Below are 17,689 nucleotides of genomic sequence, written 5' to 3' on the forward strand. Positions count from 1 at the left end.
AGAGAGAGAGAGAGAGAGAGAGAGAGAGAGAGAGAGAGAGAGAGAGAGAGAGAGAGAGAGAGAGAGAGATCTGTTCTGTTCTTCTGGAAAGGGAAAAATTCTCAAGACAGATGCTCTGATATAGCAGAGAAATATAGGGACTCCAGTTTTTTAAACCTTACTACTTTCCCAAGATAGAAGAGGGTTTTGTTTGCATCTCCTTTGGCAGGTGAAAAGGGATTGGGAGCGCTCAAGTGGCTATTTCACGGTAGAGTCATCGTAAAAGCAAAGCAAGAGGGTTGTGTTTAGTAACTCACTCCACAATTTTATATTCCCCCTCCTGACATCCACGCTTCATTGTGGAGACTGCGCACACAAAATAGTAAAGAAAAAATGTGATTTGGGAGCATAGTGAGAAAGCCTGTGAAATGCTGAAACAGCATACCTGGCAGCTGCTAAAACAAAACTTCAAAGATTTGGCTCCTTTAAAGCCATCAGGCCGGACCCCACCCATTCCCCCTGCTAGCCACAGCTTCCCTGGGAGCTAGCAGACCTAACCACTTCCGCATGTTTGGCTGGCTTCCCCAGGGCTCCACGGCCATGTCAGGGCTGCCAGCCAAGCAGGTGAGGGATGGAGAGCTGGGTTACTTGGGGAGGTGAGACCGCTCCCTAACGTCTACCCATGGGCATATCTCAGAACATAAAGTGTAATGCTGGGACCTCCTTGAGAAACCCCTTCCTCTTGGTCAGCCCAGCACCGACTGGTTAGATACCGGCAATACAGAAGCTCTGGGCTTTCGAGATTCCCAAGGCACTAGAATATGCCCCTCCCAGCACCGCAAATTAGTTCAAGAACAGCATCTGTGGTAAATCTCTAGTTCTAAACAAAAGAGGATTGACATCTTACAGAAGAGCCTAAGAGGATAATCAAGAATATGCTGCCTAAGAACCTCACTCCTTTTACTTTTTTTGAATCCACTGGCCAAGGCGGGGTCTCTGTCACACCTTCTGGTCAATCATCCAGTCCTGTCTGGCTTAATATGGTAACGATGAGCCACCTGTGGCTTTTGAGCATATGAAATGTGGCTAGTATGAATGAGGAACTGAATTTTCATTCTGAATAAATTTATATCTCCACGCATGGCTTGTGGAGATACTGGACAGCATGGATCTACTTACTCCTTCACCAAAGTTATCAAGCACATAAAGACACAATGATGCATAAGATTTGCGTTCTTCCTCAAAAAGCTTATACAAACAACCAAAATACAGAGGTGGGAGAATGTGGTGCCGGGAGGTAGTGCTGGGAGGTGCCTAATAGTACCCACCCCATAATAACCGCTCAAAAAAGGGAGGCCAGCAAGTCTATCAAGTGAAGCACAATGAGGAGAGAGCAATGAATAAAAAAAAAAAAAAAAAAGATTGAAAAGCTGAATGTCACAGAAACACTGTAACTTATTAGTCAATTAATGTGAAAAGGCTGAAGTGAAGCGACAAGCGTTCCACATCAGGCTGTAAAGATGGCCGATACCTTTCACCCTCATCTTTTCTGGGAGGGGAGTTAAAATAGACTGTAAATGGGTGGGGTGGGATGGGGAGCCAGATGGGAAAATGAGTCTCTGCCTTTTCCTTTTCTTTCATACTCAGCTTCTGTCCCTGCCCCCTGCCCCTAGATAGGGTCTTTTGCTTGTAGAGCACTTTTGATTTGGGATAAACAGAAAGGACCACATAGTATGGTCTAAAAGAGAAGCAAAAAGAACTTGGTGATTTGTGAAGAGGATGTCTGAGTTCTAAGCTCAGGAACCAGCTTTTCCCCACTGTTCAGTTCACTAGGACAGCAAGGGCCACACACACCCATTCTCTGGGACTAGAGCAGGCACTTAGGCAGAGCTTCCTTTAATTTTATCTTTCAGGAGTGAGCCCAATAGGTGAGGCCTAGAGAGAAGAGAAGCCTTAATGACTGACAATTGATTGGGAGATCAGGGAAGACTGCAGAAATGCTAAACAGAACTGGGTTCTGCAGGAGAAAAGAGTGGATATATGCAGGACTCCAGAAGTGAGTTTCAATTCATTCTTTATTTATTATCTGCCCTTGCCATTAAGTCCCTATTGTTTACCAAGGCACTGGGATAGCATAGTAAAGACAATTTACACTTTCCTGAAGGATGGAAAGTGCAAAGTAAATTAGAGGATAAGGGGTATAGAACAATATGTGTTAAGGAAGCAGCGATGGGAAATAAACGAGCCTTGTTTCTCAACCACCAAGTAGGCTATAACTGAGCTAGTGAGGAAAAATAAGACTGGAAAAGCAGACTGGGCCAGATGTAGGTGTTTGCCTTGAAAATCAGGCCAAGTTTTTGGTTTGTTTTGCTTTTTGTTTTTTTAGGACTGTAGTGTGTTATTTTATTTTCTCCTTAAAATTTTTGTTTTAATTATCAATCTTAACAAAATATCAGTGAAGAAAATCTAGAATAAACAAAACAAATTAGAAAGACTAAAATCTGAGAGCCAGAAGCCCAATGGTGGCATACCCCAAGCTGTGTACTCCAGTTTATCCTTATCAGTAACACAGCCAATCTTTTTGCTATCTAGTTTCTTTGGGTGTGATTTCTCCTTTAGTTGCAATCTGGTAGAAGCAGAAAATATGATTAATGACACTTCCTCAGCCCCCAAAATCAACTTCTACACTGTCTATTACATGGACTGAACAATCTCCTGTTATTTAAAGTTAGGGTAACTTAATTTCAATTTCCATCATTTGAAGCTCAAAGTGGTTTGACAAATACATTATTTTTTAATAGGAACACTTGGCTTTAGACAGACTGGTTCCCATTCACTGTCCTTTGAAAGTGCCTCCTGCACCTCAAACATGTGCATTCTTTCCTTCACCTACATGCAACCTATACAGAATCTAGAACTGAGTTTAAACCTACTACCCTTCCTCTGCAGACTGAGCTTTCCACCCAAGTCTTTTCTGAGTTGTGAAGAGGCTTCCTTTTCTGTCATATATTTTACATTCAACAAAAAAGGAAGGAAACATACTGGGCAATATTCTCTGGACTACCCTGCTGAACTGTCAGCTGCAATTGAACACCACTGTTCTATTTGTAGATCTTTGCATAGTGACTATTAATCACAAAGAAGTTGCAATGAGCCCTTAATCATTTAATATCAGCCTCTTTGCCAATCTAATCCTCTCTCCCCATCCAGATTCAGCTCACAACCCTTTCTTTTTCATGAAGTGTTTGCCAGCTGCTCCGGTCAGAGTGGTCAATTTCTCCTCTGAACTCATATCATTTATAAACTAATACTTTCATTCAACATATTGTTTTGTTTTTAAAACAACGTATTGTTTTGTTTTTAGCAAAGGAAAAAACAACTTAATAACATATGTATGGAGAACTTACATGATTGTAAATTCTAAAGAATAATGGGTTAGACAAGGAATATTTATTTACGTGGCATTTAGAGACCTCAGTGTCAAAGAGAGAGACAAAACTTTTCATGACAGACAAGGAGCAGGAACTATCTCATCTTTACTCTAGTAGTAAAGATGGAAAGGACATGTTTACTGATAAACCTACAACTGGATGAGCTCCTCCAAATTACAATCTTCTAGTTATCCCTTTGAAATAGGAAGGGCGAAAGACTTAGACAAGCTTCTCCAAGCACATACTATTTCATAATACTTACATTAATAACTTATGACTATTGATTTTCCTCCTGAAGTCCAGGGACCCTATCTAATATGTCTTTCAGAGCTCAGCCCAGTGCCCACTTTTAACTCTTGAGGGACAATGCTATGTTAACTCTTGAGGGACAATGCTATGTTAACCCTTGAGGGACAACGCTATACTAATAACTAACAGATGTAGCCATTTCCCAATGGGAACATTATTTACAACGTTTCACCTTGATTCTTTTTTCAGATATTTCAATATAGTAAATATTTGGTAAGAAGGTAACAAAACTCTTCACTGTAGAGTTTGTATTTCAAATGTCAATATTGAGTTCAAGCACCTAGAAGATGTTTGAAGCACTAAATATGTAACAAACAGATTCTTTCATCTATTCAATTTTCTTTGGTGCAAACAAATTTTAGAAGAACATAATTTGATTTCCTCTGGACTTTAAGAACATTCCACTTATTGATCTCCGTTACAGTTTCCTTATCTGCTATGCCAGAAAGCATGCTTTTCTAGTATAAAACCTTCTAGATTGCAGTCACATTGCTGCGACACACCATATTTCATTTTTCTCATAGAAAGATAGTAGAACTCATTTTGAAGACTAGGCCAAACACAGTACTGAAGCCAAGTTAATACCAGTCTTAACCCGATCATTCATTCATGTTACCTCTGAGGCCTAAGATGGCTCTATGAGGACAAAATTTCAACTGCTAGGTATCGTGACCACCAGGGGCGACCGCATAGGTGCTGTTCTGAACTCCTAAGCTCTCACTTGCTCCATCTCCAGCCTTATTTGCACCTTGCAAAGAATACTTGGCTCCATGTTTAAACATATTTAGACCTATTAAGTTGAGCTTCTCTTAGTTATCTTTCCTTAGGAGTACATTAATGGTTTACAATCAAAATTTTTACTTCACAGTGAAAATGAGTAATGTGCAGCCCCCCACAGTAATGAGGTGTAACTGCTTTCCTGCCAGGATACTCAGTGACACTGCACTTGCCGGCGGCCTGTTTTATCTGCACTAGATAGTAAGCCGAGTGGTGCCGCAATACCAGATCCTAAGCAACTTTAATATTTGTTTCTCTCTTCTTTGAAAAGGGAACTAAGAATTTTCAAGAACTTAGACCAAAATTTGAGCCTTGAAGTGGCTGCAGGAAAGAAAGCATTTTTGCTCCTTTCCAACTACTACAAGCCTATTGTTTTCCTTTATTAAAACAGGGAGGTTTTTCTTCTTTTAAAATCTTAAATAGCAGGTCTTCAAATGCATTGATTTCTTAGTTGCACTTGCTCAGTAATATGCTGAGTGTCTTCTTACAGAACAAAGAACAGAAGACAGGATGCCATCTTTCGCTAAAGGCCCAGGGCAGAGGTCTGCTCTTCCTTCTAAATTTACTGAGTCGACGCCGAGTCAAGTTTTAAAAATGGATCATCGATGTTTCTCTACAAGAGTCACAAAAAAGGCTATAGTGTTTCTTGACCACTGTGGTTCTGCCCACATTCTTTCAAGGCCAGTAAATAGAGTAAACATAGAAGATAGAAGATGACAGCAAAGTCAGGTGAGAATGAAACTGAATTATGAATTAAGTAACTGATGTAATTTCTAATTCTTGAAAAGGAGTCTGATTCAGCCAAGCACATGGACTTTTATCACTGAAGCATCTTTTAAAACCAAAACAACCATTAATTGTGGACAAAGAATTATGAAGCGGACAGTTAAGTAAAATAGAATCTTACCTCTGACAGTGACTCTGGATGTGTGTGTGTGTACACAAGTACACATTCTTATGAATGTGTGATAATCCTAAGGAAAGGGAAGACAGCACCTTAAAATACTTCGGGAGAAAGGACAAGAGGCGAACTGGAAAAATGCTACAATGGCAAATCACAAAGCTTGTTTGCAGATCAGAAAAGATCTACTTACTCCTGACACTAGGTCTGCATATTCCCAAATGCACTCAGCCCAGGTCCTGGTCTGATGTCCAGTCTTTGACACATTTCCTAAGTTTACTCACATTCTTTCAATAGATCTTCACTGATTACAACCACATTGGCCTTGGCCCAAACCCCTATGGCACTTGGCTGAAGTGAAGGAGGAACTGCAGGTCTGACACAAAGCATAACCCTGGGGCGGTTATGCGTCTGGCTGAGTGAGAAAAGCAGCAGGGTAATTTCAGCTAGAAGTAAGGCCTGTTATCAGTCATACTGGAGAAGTGTCTTACTCAAGGGGAGGAAATGGTGAGAGCTAAGGATCAGGTACACTTCATTTTATGGGAAAGGAAGGAAGGAAGGAGAATGAAGAGCGGAGTATCACTTCTTCAGAACACTGAACATGAAACACTTCTTTTTTAGCAGCTTCTCTCACCCCCACAGAGTTGTTTCTTTTTGTGATTGTGCTCTTTGGCTAGAGAGTGTTGTTTATATAACAGGATAAAGTACAAAATTATAAGCTCCAAACTCCTCCAGAGAAAAGCTCTCCCAAAGCTCGACCCCCAGGATGGATGGAAAATATGAGTGTTTACTGGCTGGAACATTGAGCTGCAATGGAAATTTCAACATTCACAAGAAGATAGCAGAGAGGAAGGGCCTGTTGAGCAGAAACAAGCCGCCCTTTAACAAAGGGGTCAAAGAAAAGGAAGCGTCTCCTGTGGCCTCAGTCTGATGGCGTCCCTTTCTCAGCTGGAGAGGTCCCCTCTCTGGAACCCAGCTTGGGGAGCACACTGCAGATGGGTAATGGCTAAAGTCTCTTCTCCACGGCACCAAGCCCTCTCCCTGCTAGGGGCTGAGGGACCCTTTCCTATAACGATAACATGCCTTTAAAAAAAGAATTCGAAGCATTAAAAGAACCAGGTGCAGAATAACTAACTGCCTTGCACAAAGGCAGAGGTTAGAAGGAAAACTTTGCTATTGAGTCACTGAATAACTTCTGCAGAACTATATGGGTCTCTCTTTTCAGTCCTTACACATGCCTCTTCTTCCTTTGTTATTGTGTGTGAGAGGGGACGACAGCAACTTAAAATTTACTACTTGTTATGTGTACAACTTCGTCTGTTGAAAATATTCATACACTTGTATGACGAATACTTGAACTCTATCTTGCAAAACTGAAATTCTAAACCATTAAACACTAATTCCCCCTCTTGACTTCCCTCAGTCCATGGCAGCCAATCACCTTTCTACTTGACTTTGACAGGCCCAACTTCAGATACTTCTAATGAGTAGAATCATACAGTATTTGTTCTTTTGCCACTGTCTTACATCATGAAACATAATGTGCTTCATCATGGAACATAACGTGCTTGAGATTTATCTATGTGGTAGTATACAACAGGATTAAATCATTTTTGATACGTATTTTTAAAAACATTATTTTTGTTTGCCTCTGCCATAAAATTCAGATCTTTTGCAAGGTGCCGTTTGACACTGTTCTCTGTTTCGTGTGTGTGTGTGTGTGTGTGTGTGTGAGAGAGAGAGAGAGGGGGGGGGGAGAAAGAAAGAGAGTGTATGTGACTCTTTCTCCCTGTTAGGTGGTAACCTTTCACCTTTCAGTTATAAAGCAGAATGTCTTCAGTCTACCCAGCACCCAGCCTACTAAGCGTCTGATATACTCGGACAGTAAACTCTGTGGATCAGGTTCCACTGTTTTCTTTATCACTATTCCGTGATTGTTTCCCTTATCACTATTCCGTCAATCGATGTCGAACACGCAGAAAACAAACAGGACGTATACTTTAAAGGAAATAAAGAGACCCAAATTTCCAAGACTTAGTGCTACACTGTGTACCCCATTCCCCAGAACTGATTTTCAAGTTCTGATCTTGATGTCCCATGGAGCGGGGCCCAGCCACACTGAGTGGCTCATGACCATGACGTCCTGGCCTGTCACACAGAGGAGGAGCCAACTCAGGGCCATGCTTTCAACTCCCCACCTTTAATATCGAGGAACAGACAGAGCCCCAGGTTGCGTGTGTGGAAACGCCAGAGATGGATAAAAATAATTCAATGACAAATGCTGGAAAAACATACAGAGAGGCAGAAGCCAGACATTCGTAGGATTCCCTGACAGCTCGATCCACAAGGAAGGGCTGGACTGGAAAAAACAGAGCCTCAGGTTCCTGCCAAGCTGTCTGAGGCCCTGTCCTTCCCAAATCATTCCAAGCAGCAGCCAAGACTTTACAGTAACCCTTCCAGGTCTCACAAAGCAAGATGCACTCACTGTGAACCCACTGAGTGCTCCTCACTCAGAAACACGCCTCCCGATAGCGTCCACACGCACGCAAGGCTGTGCGATGTCCCTGCACATCAGCTCTCAGACCCTCAGGCCTCCCCTTTCTCCCAGAACATGACAACTAAAAGGCAGCTTGAAAACCCTACCCAGTTCATGGGTGGAAGAAAAGTTTAAATACCCAGGTACCAGCATCCAGAAATCAAATAAAATCTTTTTATTAAGGAAAAAAAAGAGGTCACGCACATTTGGTACCTGCATCCTGGGGCCCTATTGTATAATTCTAAATTGGACTCGCTGGGAGGCACACCTTGGGCTTCTAAACATGTGACTGGATTTGGCCCTGACTACTTTCTCTTCTGGAGAGTGGCCTGCAATTAATCTCACTTATTACCTCTGAAAAGTAACAACAGAGGAATGGCTCGCCAAGTCCAACTCCAGAGTGTCTAGGGAACTGAGAGCTACATGGCCAGGCCTCAGACTGTCTGGGCAAGTTGCGGGCTCTCTGCCTTCCTCTCCCACAACAAAGCTTGAACAGGGACTCCAGACAGACCAAAGGAACCAAGGGATTTGAAGAGCTGGGCTGAGCTCACACTGACCCAATGGGAGACGACAGCCCTGAGGCTACATCTGGGAGGTTTCAAAACAGCGGAGAGAAGAACAAGGTTGTCTGGTGAAAGCTTGTGTGATCCATAAAATTGAGAACAATAGCAATACCACAGAGAAATGAAAAATAACATTATTTTGCAGAGTTCTCGTGAGTCACCGGTTTTCATTCCTGTGGCTACCAAGTCGCTGAGTCCTCCACCATGCAGATGAAAAGCCCAGCCAGCAATGGGATTCTCTTTACATTTTGTTACCGTTTACAGGTAACACCTAGTTTAGCAAGTTATTAGTTTATCAGCAGTGGAATCCACTGTTGCTATTTAGAAAAACTAGTGAGAGCACCTTTTATTTACTTAGCACCCGCTTCCAAGGAGAACAACGGGTTTTAAGTGCAATCTAAAAGCTCTCAAAACTGACCAGTTTATGCGTAAGTGTGCTTACCTAATAAAAAGATTAAATGTATAGTTTAGGGTCACTTGCTGTCAAAACCAGTAATAAAACTACCATCTCCAAGCTACCAATATCATATTCTTTTTTACTTTTTTTTAAAGATCTATTCATTTGTGCATACAGAACTGGGGTACAGGCCAGAGGTGCAGGGGTGGTGAGAGGATTCACCAGAGACAGAGTGGGGAGCAGAACAGACCAACTGCTGAGGGGAGTAGCGGGCGGGTCAGGAGAGGTCTGCTGCACCATGTGGATCAACTCCGGGGTGGGGATCAAACTCATGCTGAAGTGGCTTTAGCTTCTTAGTGCTGTGCTTTAACCTGCTGTGCCACCAGGGAAGGCAGCAATCCTGTATTCTTAAATTCAGTCATGCTTCTACTAAGGAAGGAGCAGCGCGAGGCCAAACAGCCCCCAACAGCCACCTCCCAGGTAAAAGTGCATGCCAGGGCACAGGACTGTGTGCAGCGTCAATTCACAGCCAGGTCTGCAAGAATCTCTGGGAAGTCACTGCAGGCAGCTTTAGGAGAGGCACCTCTAGGGATTCCACATGCCTCTGGGACTCCCCAGCTGAGCTGCCAGGCTGCCTGGGCAGCCAGAGTCGCCTGCGAGGAGTGGCAGAGTCCCTTACACTGGAAAGGACCTGCAAACTGGCCCTTCAGCCTGAAGAGCAGCTGGAGAGAGGCCTATTGTGTGCACGACTGCTGTGCAAAGGACAAGGCCAGGAGACTTTGTGGACTGCTTCTGGTGCCCGGGCCTCTGGGCTAGATCACACAGTGCCCGTCTACCCCCGCTCAGAAGCAGCCTGGGAGAACATCACTCATGGGGCTTTGCTCCCAGCCTGGCTCTGTCTGCCCTGACAGGTTCCTTCACCTTTCCGCACCTCAGCACTGGCAGGTGCTACAGGAGAAGGTTCTAGCCAGCTCTCATTCTTACTAAAAAATTTCCCCATATTCCATCGACAAGTATAAAAACGTGAAACCTTTACTTGCCCAAAATGGGCCGTGTTGACATTTTGCTTATAGTGTGGAAAATGGCTGTAGCCTTATTATACAGATAATACACCTAAGATTGCAGAGAAAATGCCCTTCATAGAAACAAAACTCTGGTTGTAAAATGCAAATGGAATATTTGGAAATATTTTATATGGAAAATAAAGCTCTATGGTATAAACAGAATTTCTTTTTTACGACTTATGTTTTAGGAATGCAGTCACTCTGTAAACTGTAAATCACCACAAGACAAGACTTCTCCTGTGAAGAGAGCCATGTGGGAGGATGTCCCAACTGAAAAGTCCTGCCTTTTGGGCTTCAACTCGTTCTAATTCTCGGTTGAGATGACTCTTCACCCAGACCACAGGAATTACTGGTGTGACGGATGCTGTGAAGCATAATGTAATGGGCTTATGTTTACACTGTTTCCTGGGAAGTCTCTGCTCCCAGAATTAGCGCCTTAAAAAATACTTCTAATAACAACACATACTTGAGCAACAATTAGATATTTCCTCCAGATCCAGAGTCTTGGGTCAACCCCTCAACCTCAGCATGCGAGGAGAGGTGTGACTGGAGGTGCTGGCATGGAGGTGAGAGGCTTCTGGGGGGACAGCTCTGGTGAAGCTCCTATGTTTGGAGGGAACAGTATCTCAGCTGTTCAGAATACTTCATCACAGTAGCCACACATCTTTCTAGCTTGTTTGAACTCAGAAGTAGAATTAAAAAACCCACATTGAAAAGCCACCAAATCAAGATGTACTAAGAATCTATGTCTTACATTTTTTATTTTTATATAGGGGAGCTTAAAATACGTTTGAGACCAGATTTCAACATAGTGGTTTCTTTTTGAATTCAGAAGTTGCTTACTTCATGGTCAGAATCTATTTGGATTTTATCCTTTGCCACTTCTCTCAACTACATAAAGGAAAGTTCCTCCCCACTTCCCAATGAATACCGTCTAAGGAGGCTGTTTGAGTTTAATTATATGACCTAGATGAAAATATAAAAAACAAATACATCCTTCAAGAGAAAAAAAGTGCAAAGTTACTGAAAAACCACATAGCACAAAGTATAAAAAAAAGTGAGGAGACGGGGAAAATGTCAAAAGTCAACAAATGCAGATGCTGACTACAGGCAAGGTCTGAACCTAGTACAAATCCTTGCTCTTTCACCCTGAAGTGAATTTACTGAGCTGTATTAGAAACTTCCTCTTCACTTATTTGCCCACAGATTGTCTTACCAGTGAAAGGAGGTCCTCTATTCAAGGGCCAGAGGAGGGGACAGGCAGGGAAAGGCACCTGCCTCAACCATCTCTGCAGGAGACATGGAAGTGCTTGCTTATTAGGACACAGGCCATCCCCATGGGGCCCGAATGTCCTGCTGTGACACATGGCCCTTCACATACCTGCTTCCAGGAGGGCTGGAGTGGCTCTCAGGAGCTTGGGGGTCTGACTGAATTGCCCATGTGGGGCCGCTGGGACTGATGACAGGCCGCAGGGTGGGGGGAGTGGAAGCACTGCTTCTGTTTATGACGCCACTTGTCAAATTCAGGTTTGTTACCTAGAAATGAAGTAGGGAAATGACCTGATTTTACTGAGTTTTAGAAAAGCCATTAAAAACATATGGGAAAAATCAAGTAAAGGCCAGGAGATGCTGACTCATCGGACTGAAACAGTTGCTGTGACAAGGACACCCATTCCAGGCTAGCTTCTGTGCACATGCAGAGCAGGAGAGAGGGTGCGTGAGGGCAGTGAATGCTAACTATTTTTCTGCAGAAGTGTCGTACTGTGCTAAGCACTGTAAAATACAAAGAGTAATAACAAAAACAGCAAAAATGAACTGAATATTTACTCTGTGCCAGGCAGGTTCTAAGAAACTAGACAAGCTACTCAGTCTTTCTGGCCTTCGTTTCCTCATCTGAAAGCTCCAAATGTTAACTAAATCATAGTCATAAATAATAATTACTGTGATACACAAAGAACTCATTGATTTAGAAAGAGAAAATACAGTCAAAAAAGAAAATGAAGTAATATTGATTAATTATGAAATTAAACATTTAAAAGTTGTCATTGCCACTGGCAGTTAAAGAAATGCAAATCCTAAGATTCCACTTTTGTGTGCTACATTGACAAATGATAATGATAAAAAAATATTAATACTTAACTTCGGCATGGGTGATACGAGAGCCTTGCCTTCTTCCTAAACCCTACAGGCTGCATAGGTTAGCTTCTCAATCAGACCCTCTGTAGGATTGGACTCACCCTGCCCACACCTTCCTGCCCTGACACCTGGCTTGAACACCAGCACTTTGAAATTAGACATGGTTTTGCAGCTTATAAAAATACAAGGTGAGAAAGGTCTTTGTGATATCTAGTAGCATCTCCAATGACTGCCTCAGTCAGCTGTGCCAAAGTCTTAATAAAGAAGACTTATTAATAAGTTAGAGGAGGACATGCAGTAATATGGACAAAATGTATACAACACTTTACCATGTTTAGTGTAAACTCTGTAGTTGTGAAATTAGTAAATGGGAAAGAGGAGATAGCAGACGGGGTAAAATCTTCTGTCTTTTGGCTAGGCTGCTCTGATTTAAACACCATCATTTTCATCCTGATGGTCAACATTTACTAGTGCTCACTCTGGCCCATGTAATGGATGCTTCCACAATATCTTGATGTATATGCAAGGTTAACAAGTCCTCAGAAGTATGCTCTGCTGTTACCCATGATTACCAAAGAGAAAACTATGGTCTAGAGATGGTAAACAACTAGACAAAAGTCACTGACGTACAAACTGACAGGGCCCATACCCGGAAAGCCTTCCTCTAAGTGCAAGTGCATATGGTGTACAGTTTCACAAATAACAGAGTTTACTACTTGGATTTTTTTTTTTAAGATTTATTTACTTATGCATATAGAACTGGGGTACAGGCCAGAGGTCTAGGAAGTGAGAGGATTTACCAGAGACAGAGTGGGGAGCAAAATAGGCAGATGTACTAAAATACACTGCTGAGGGGAGCAGTGGGTGGATCGAGAGAGGTCTGCTGCGCGCCTTGTGGGTCACCTTCCTGGCTGGGGATCAAACTCACGCTGCAGTGGCTGCCATAGCTTCACAGTGCTGCACTTTAACCTGTTGTGCCACCAGGGAGGCCACTCATTTGGATTCTTACAGTCGCATCACACACTTATAAGTAGGCGAGGTTTTATGTTTCTCTTACTCCTCACCATTTTTCATAAAAGTAAATACTGCTATATTCACTTCAGAAATGGAGAAATTAAGACTCAAATTATGATAAGCAATCTCCCTAAAGTCACACAGCAATTCTAAAACTCTTGTTTTAAAATCCATTTTCTAGTTTTGAAACTAATAGGGAAATGGTCTAGATATCCTTGTTATGAGAGATCTGTGAAACTACAATATGATACATACCTCAAATTCTCAAAACAGATTTTTTTTAGGGCTCCATTACACCAAACTATACCAGTTATTCCTTTTTCCCCATAAATATTATTTCCCACTGCTTATCTTTTGCCAGAGGACACCAAGGAAGTAAAGCAAAGGAAAATGTACTCAGCTTTGTTTCTTAGCAGGTCAGCAGCAGCAGCACTGCCTGAGACACAAAAAGGCAGATTCTCAGCCCAGCCCCAGGCCCAGGGAACCCACACTTGACAAGGTCCACAGGTAATTCAAGTGTATCTTAAAATTTGAGGAGCGTTCAAGACAAGGCATTTCAGAAAAGGAAAGGAAAGGAAAGGAAAGAACAAAAAAGCACAATCATTTAGTGCTTCTCTTCCATAAAGTTCAGAGAATTTTTCAAAACCAGCAGAAAAGCCCTTCAAGGGATGAAGAGCAAGACGTAAGAGAACAGATGGGAAAGAGTAGGAGAAATGATCATCAACAACTTTAAGGTTTTAGTACTTCTCAGTGTTGTCTGGATGTTCAGGTTTTAATGCAGTAAGTAAACGGTTAAATAAGTCAAGGATGCAAAAAATAAATAAAACAATTTAGAGCAAGTTTCAGAAAATCTGAAGTCTACATGCTAAGCTGCCATGAGAAATATTATCATTAAAAATTTGAGATCCAGGCCCTCCCTGGTAGTGCAGTGGGCTAAAGCACAGCACTGAGAATCTAAAGACGCTTCCGCATGAGTTCGATTCCCGCCTGCCCAGGAGGTGACCACATGGCGTGGCAGACCTCTCTTGACCCGCCCGCTGCTCCCTCAGCAGTGTACTTTGTCGACCTGACTGTTCTGGTCCCCACTCTGTCTCTGGTGAAGCCTCTCACCGCCCCTGAGCCTCTGGCCTGTACCCCAGTTCTGTATGCACAAATAAATAAATCTTAAAAAAAAAAAAATTGAGATCCAGCAAGATGGCTGCAGAGTGAAGATGCCGAAATCACTACGTCCAAGCTCACACAGGAATATAATACTAAAAACGGACTGTAGACTTACATACTACGTGTTTCAACCCAAATGAGAGCACCCTGGACTCACTAGAAGGAAGATAACTGAGGGAGAATCAGTTATTGGGGAGCTCTGATCCAGGGGTGTCCAGGCACCCAGGTGCCCATGCACTAGGAAGTGCTGCCCTTTGGCCCTGCCCTGGAGATAAGGAGAGGCAACTCAGCTCGGTAAGTGGAATCCAAGCTGTGGGGAAAGACTGCTTGGAGTTGGCACAGACAGCCTAGGAAGTGGGGAGGAGGAAATGGCAGCAGGGGGAGCTGCTTCCAGAGCTCCCTGTACCCCCCACTCCCACAGCATAGGCCTGGAGGCTTGTTCCCGCCATTAGTCACTAAGGTAGGGTCAGCAAATTCACAAAGACCCTGAGGTCAAAGGGGGCAAAAAATGTGCCTCAGACTAGAGATTTGCTACCACTCTACCTGTTTACCACAAAACCTGCGGTAAAGACCTGGAGCTAAAGAGAGACAACTCAGCTCTGTGAGTGAACCCCAAGCAGTGGGGAAAAACTGTTCAGGGAGAGACTGCTTGGAGTGGGTCCAAAGAGCCCGGGAGGCACTGAGGGAGGACTGGCAGCCTGCACAGGTAGGAGGCTTGCAGCCCTTCTGCCATTCCCTGTACCCCTGCATCCCCCGCCCCCACAGCAGAAGCTAGGACTCAAGACATTACTGGATAACAGTGGCCTGAAGACTTGTGAGCCAGTAAGGAACTCCCTTGCAAGTCTCACAGTGCTGTGAAAGTAAACAAAACCCAGTGACTGGCTCAACCACAGGCCCAGCTGCACAGAGACCTACAAGACTTCTAACGTGCCCCACTCCCTACAGGCACATCCAAGCACAGAGGGAACCCGGGACATCAGAAGGCTACAAAGATCAACAGGCACCTTCCAGAGACAAGGACTCAACGTGTTAATGGAAGAAGCTAAGCACCATAAGAGATTGTCAATGGCTGAGACACAATTCCAAAAAGTGGGAGCTGGAAAAACAAGAGATATTAAAACAAAACAAGGCTCAGAATACACTCCACAACTAAAGTGTCTTGAAGTCCCTCTGCCATCCCAGAAAGAACATCCAGAAAAAAGGCTGGTCAATAATAGCAACACTGTGTCTGAACGAATAGAAAGTATTAGAAAATACATGATAGGGAAAAGAAGACAAACAAATAATCAAGTAAGTCCATAGGGGAAAATTCACCGCAAAAAGATCAGTCACCAGAAATCACCAAAGAAATAGAAGAACTGCTCAGCCTACCAGACAAAGAATTCAGAATCATCATGATAAACAAACAAAAAGAAGATGAGAAGGAAAAAAATGACACGAGGCAAGTCATCAAGGAGTTGAAGAATGCAAACAAGGAAATGAATGAAAGAAATGAAAAAGAAAAAAAACGATATGAGACAAGCAATCAACGAATTGAAGAAAGAAAATAAGACATTAAAGAAGGAAACAGAAGAAGGAAACAGGAGATGAAAAGGCCACTAGAGGAGATAAAGAATGCTGGGAAAAGTAATGAAAACACAATAGATGAAATGGAAGAACAAATCAGCACACTCGAAGACATAAAAATAAAGAGAATTAAAACAGAAAAAGAGAGAAGTAACAAAGGAAAAGGAATGAAGAAACACTTCAAGAGCTATCTGACACCATTAGGAAAGGAAGTATCAGAGTTATAGGTATCCCAGAAGGTGAAGAGAAAGACCAGGGAATTGAGAAAATATTCACAGAGATAAATAGAAGAGAAATTCCCTAATATGAAGAAGGAGATGAAAGTAGACATCCAAGAAGCAAGAAGAGCACAAAACTACCACGACAACAGGAGAAATACAGCAAGACATATCATAGTAAAACTACCAAGAATACAACACAAGGAAAAGATTATGAGAATGACAAGAGGGAAGAAACAAATAACCTATAAAGGAACACTGATCAGGCTGATATCAGGCTCCTCCAAAGAAACAGTATGGGCAAGAAGAGAGTGGAGGGACATACTCCACAAACTCCAAAGCATTAAATACAAACCAAGAATACGCCATCCTGCAAAGCTCTCTTTCCTCTATGAAGAAACAATAAGGACATTTTCAGGCAAACAGAAACTCCACTCCAAAAAACACTACAAGACTAGACCCCACTCCAAAAACACACTACAAGAATCCCTCAAAACAAATCCAACAGAAGAACGAACAAGAATAGTTCAAAACAAGGAATAAAAATACAAAAAGACCAAAAAAAAAGGGCAAATGTAGGTGCCCATATATCAATATTATCCCTAAATGTAAATGGATTAAACTCATCAATAATAAGACACAGAGTTGCAGGATGGATTAAAAACAAACAAACAAACAAACAAAAAAAACAGAACCCAATGTTCTGCTGCCTACAGAAAACACATCTAACTACAAAAGATAAAAACAAATTGAAATTAAAAGGATGGAAAACAATCTTACAAGGAAATGGACCAAAAAAGAAGGCAGGAACAGCTATACTTATATCAGATAAAATAGACTGCAAACTAAAAAATGGTTAAAAGAGACACAGAAGGCCACTACATTAAGGGGACACTACAACAAGAAGACATAACAGTCATCAACATATATGCACCAAATGAAGGAGCACCAAAATATATCAGGAAATTACTGTCATCTATGAAAATGTATATCAGAGAAAATACATACAATGTTGGAGACTTCAATACACCAATCTCAACAATGGACAGATCAACAAGACAAAAAATAAGCAAAGACACTAAAGCTCCAACAAGGACCTGGACAACATGGGTCTAACAAACATCTATAGAATACTGCACCCCAAAAAATATGGTTACACATTTTTCTCAAGTCCACATGGATCATTCTCTAGGATTGACCACATATTGGATCACAAGATAAATATTAATAGATACACTAAGATAGAAATCATACCAACTATTTTCTCTGACGATGAAGGAATCAAACTAGAAATAAACCATATGAAGAAGGCAAGAAACCCACCGACCACGTGGAGACTGAAACACACATCACTGGAGGACTGTTGGATCAATGAGGAGATCAAAGAAGAAATTAAAAAATACCTGGAGAAGAACGACAATGATGACATAAGTCTCCAAAACTTATGGGAACATTAAAAACAGTTCTAAGAGGAAAATATATAGCAATATAGGCTCACATAAAGAAATAAATAACTCAAAGAAACAACCTAATCTCCCACCTTAAAGAACTGGAAAAAGATGGCCCTCCCTGGTGGCGCAGCGGGTTAAAGCACAGCACTGAGAATCTGAAGCCACTTCCGCATGAGTTCGATTCCC

At 42.2% G+C, this 17,689-nt stretch overlaps 1 protein-coding gene across 4 annotated transcripts in view; it reads right to left on the reverse strand.

The window, feature by feature from the left end:
* The window catches only part of TTLL5 (tubulin tyrosine ligase-like family member 5), a 248,736-nt gene that overhangs the window by 104,452 nt on the left and 126,595 nt on the right, over positions 1-17,689 (reverse strand). For all 4 annotated transcript variants that reach the window (XM_012724493.1, XM_012724492.1, XM_012724491.1 and 1 more), the window contains one exon: positions 11,339-11,493. In XM_012724493.1, the coding sequence (XP_012579947.1) occupies positions 11,339-11,493 (155 nt within the window). The remainder of the gene's footprint in view (positions 1-11,338; positions 11,494-17,689) is intronic.

The sequence above is a fragment of the Condylura cristata genome, unplaced genomic scaffold (genome assembly GCF_000260355.1).
Source record: "Condylura cristata isolate star-nosed mole 26May11 unplaced genomic scaffold, ConCri1.0 scaffold00013, whole genome shotgun sequence".
NCBI lineage: Eukaryota > Metazoa > Chordata > Mammalia > Eulipotyphla > Talpidae > Condylura > Condylura cristata.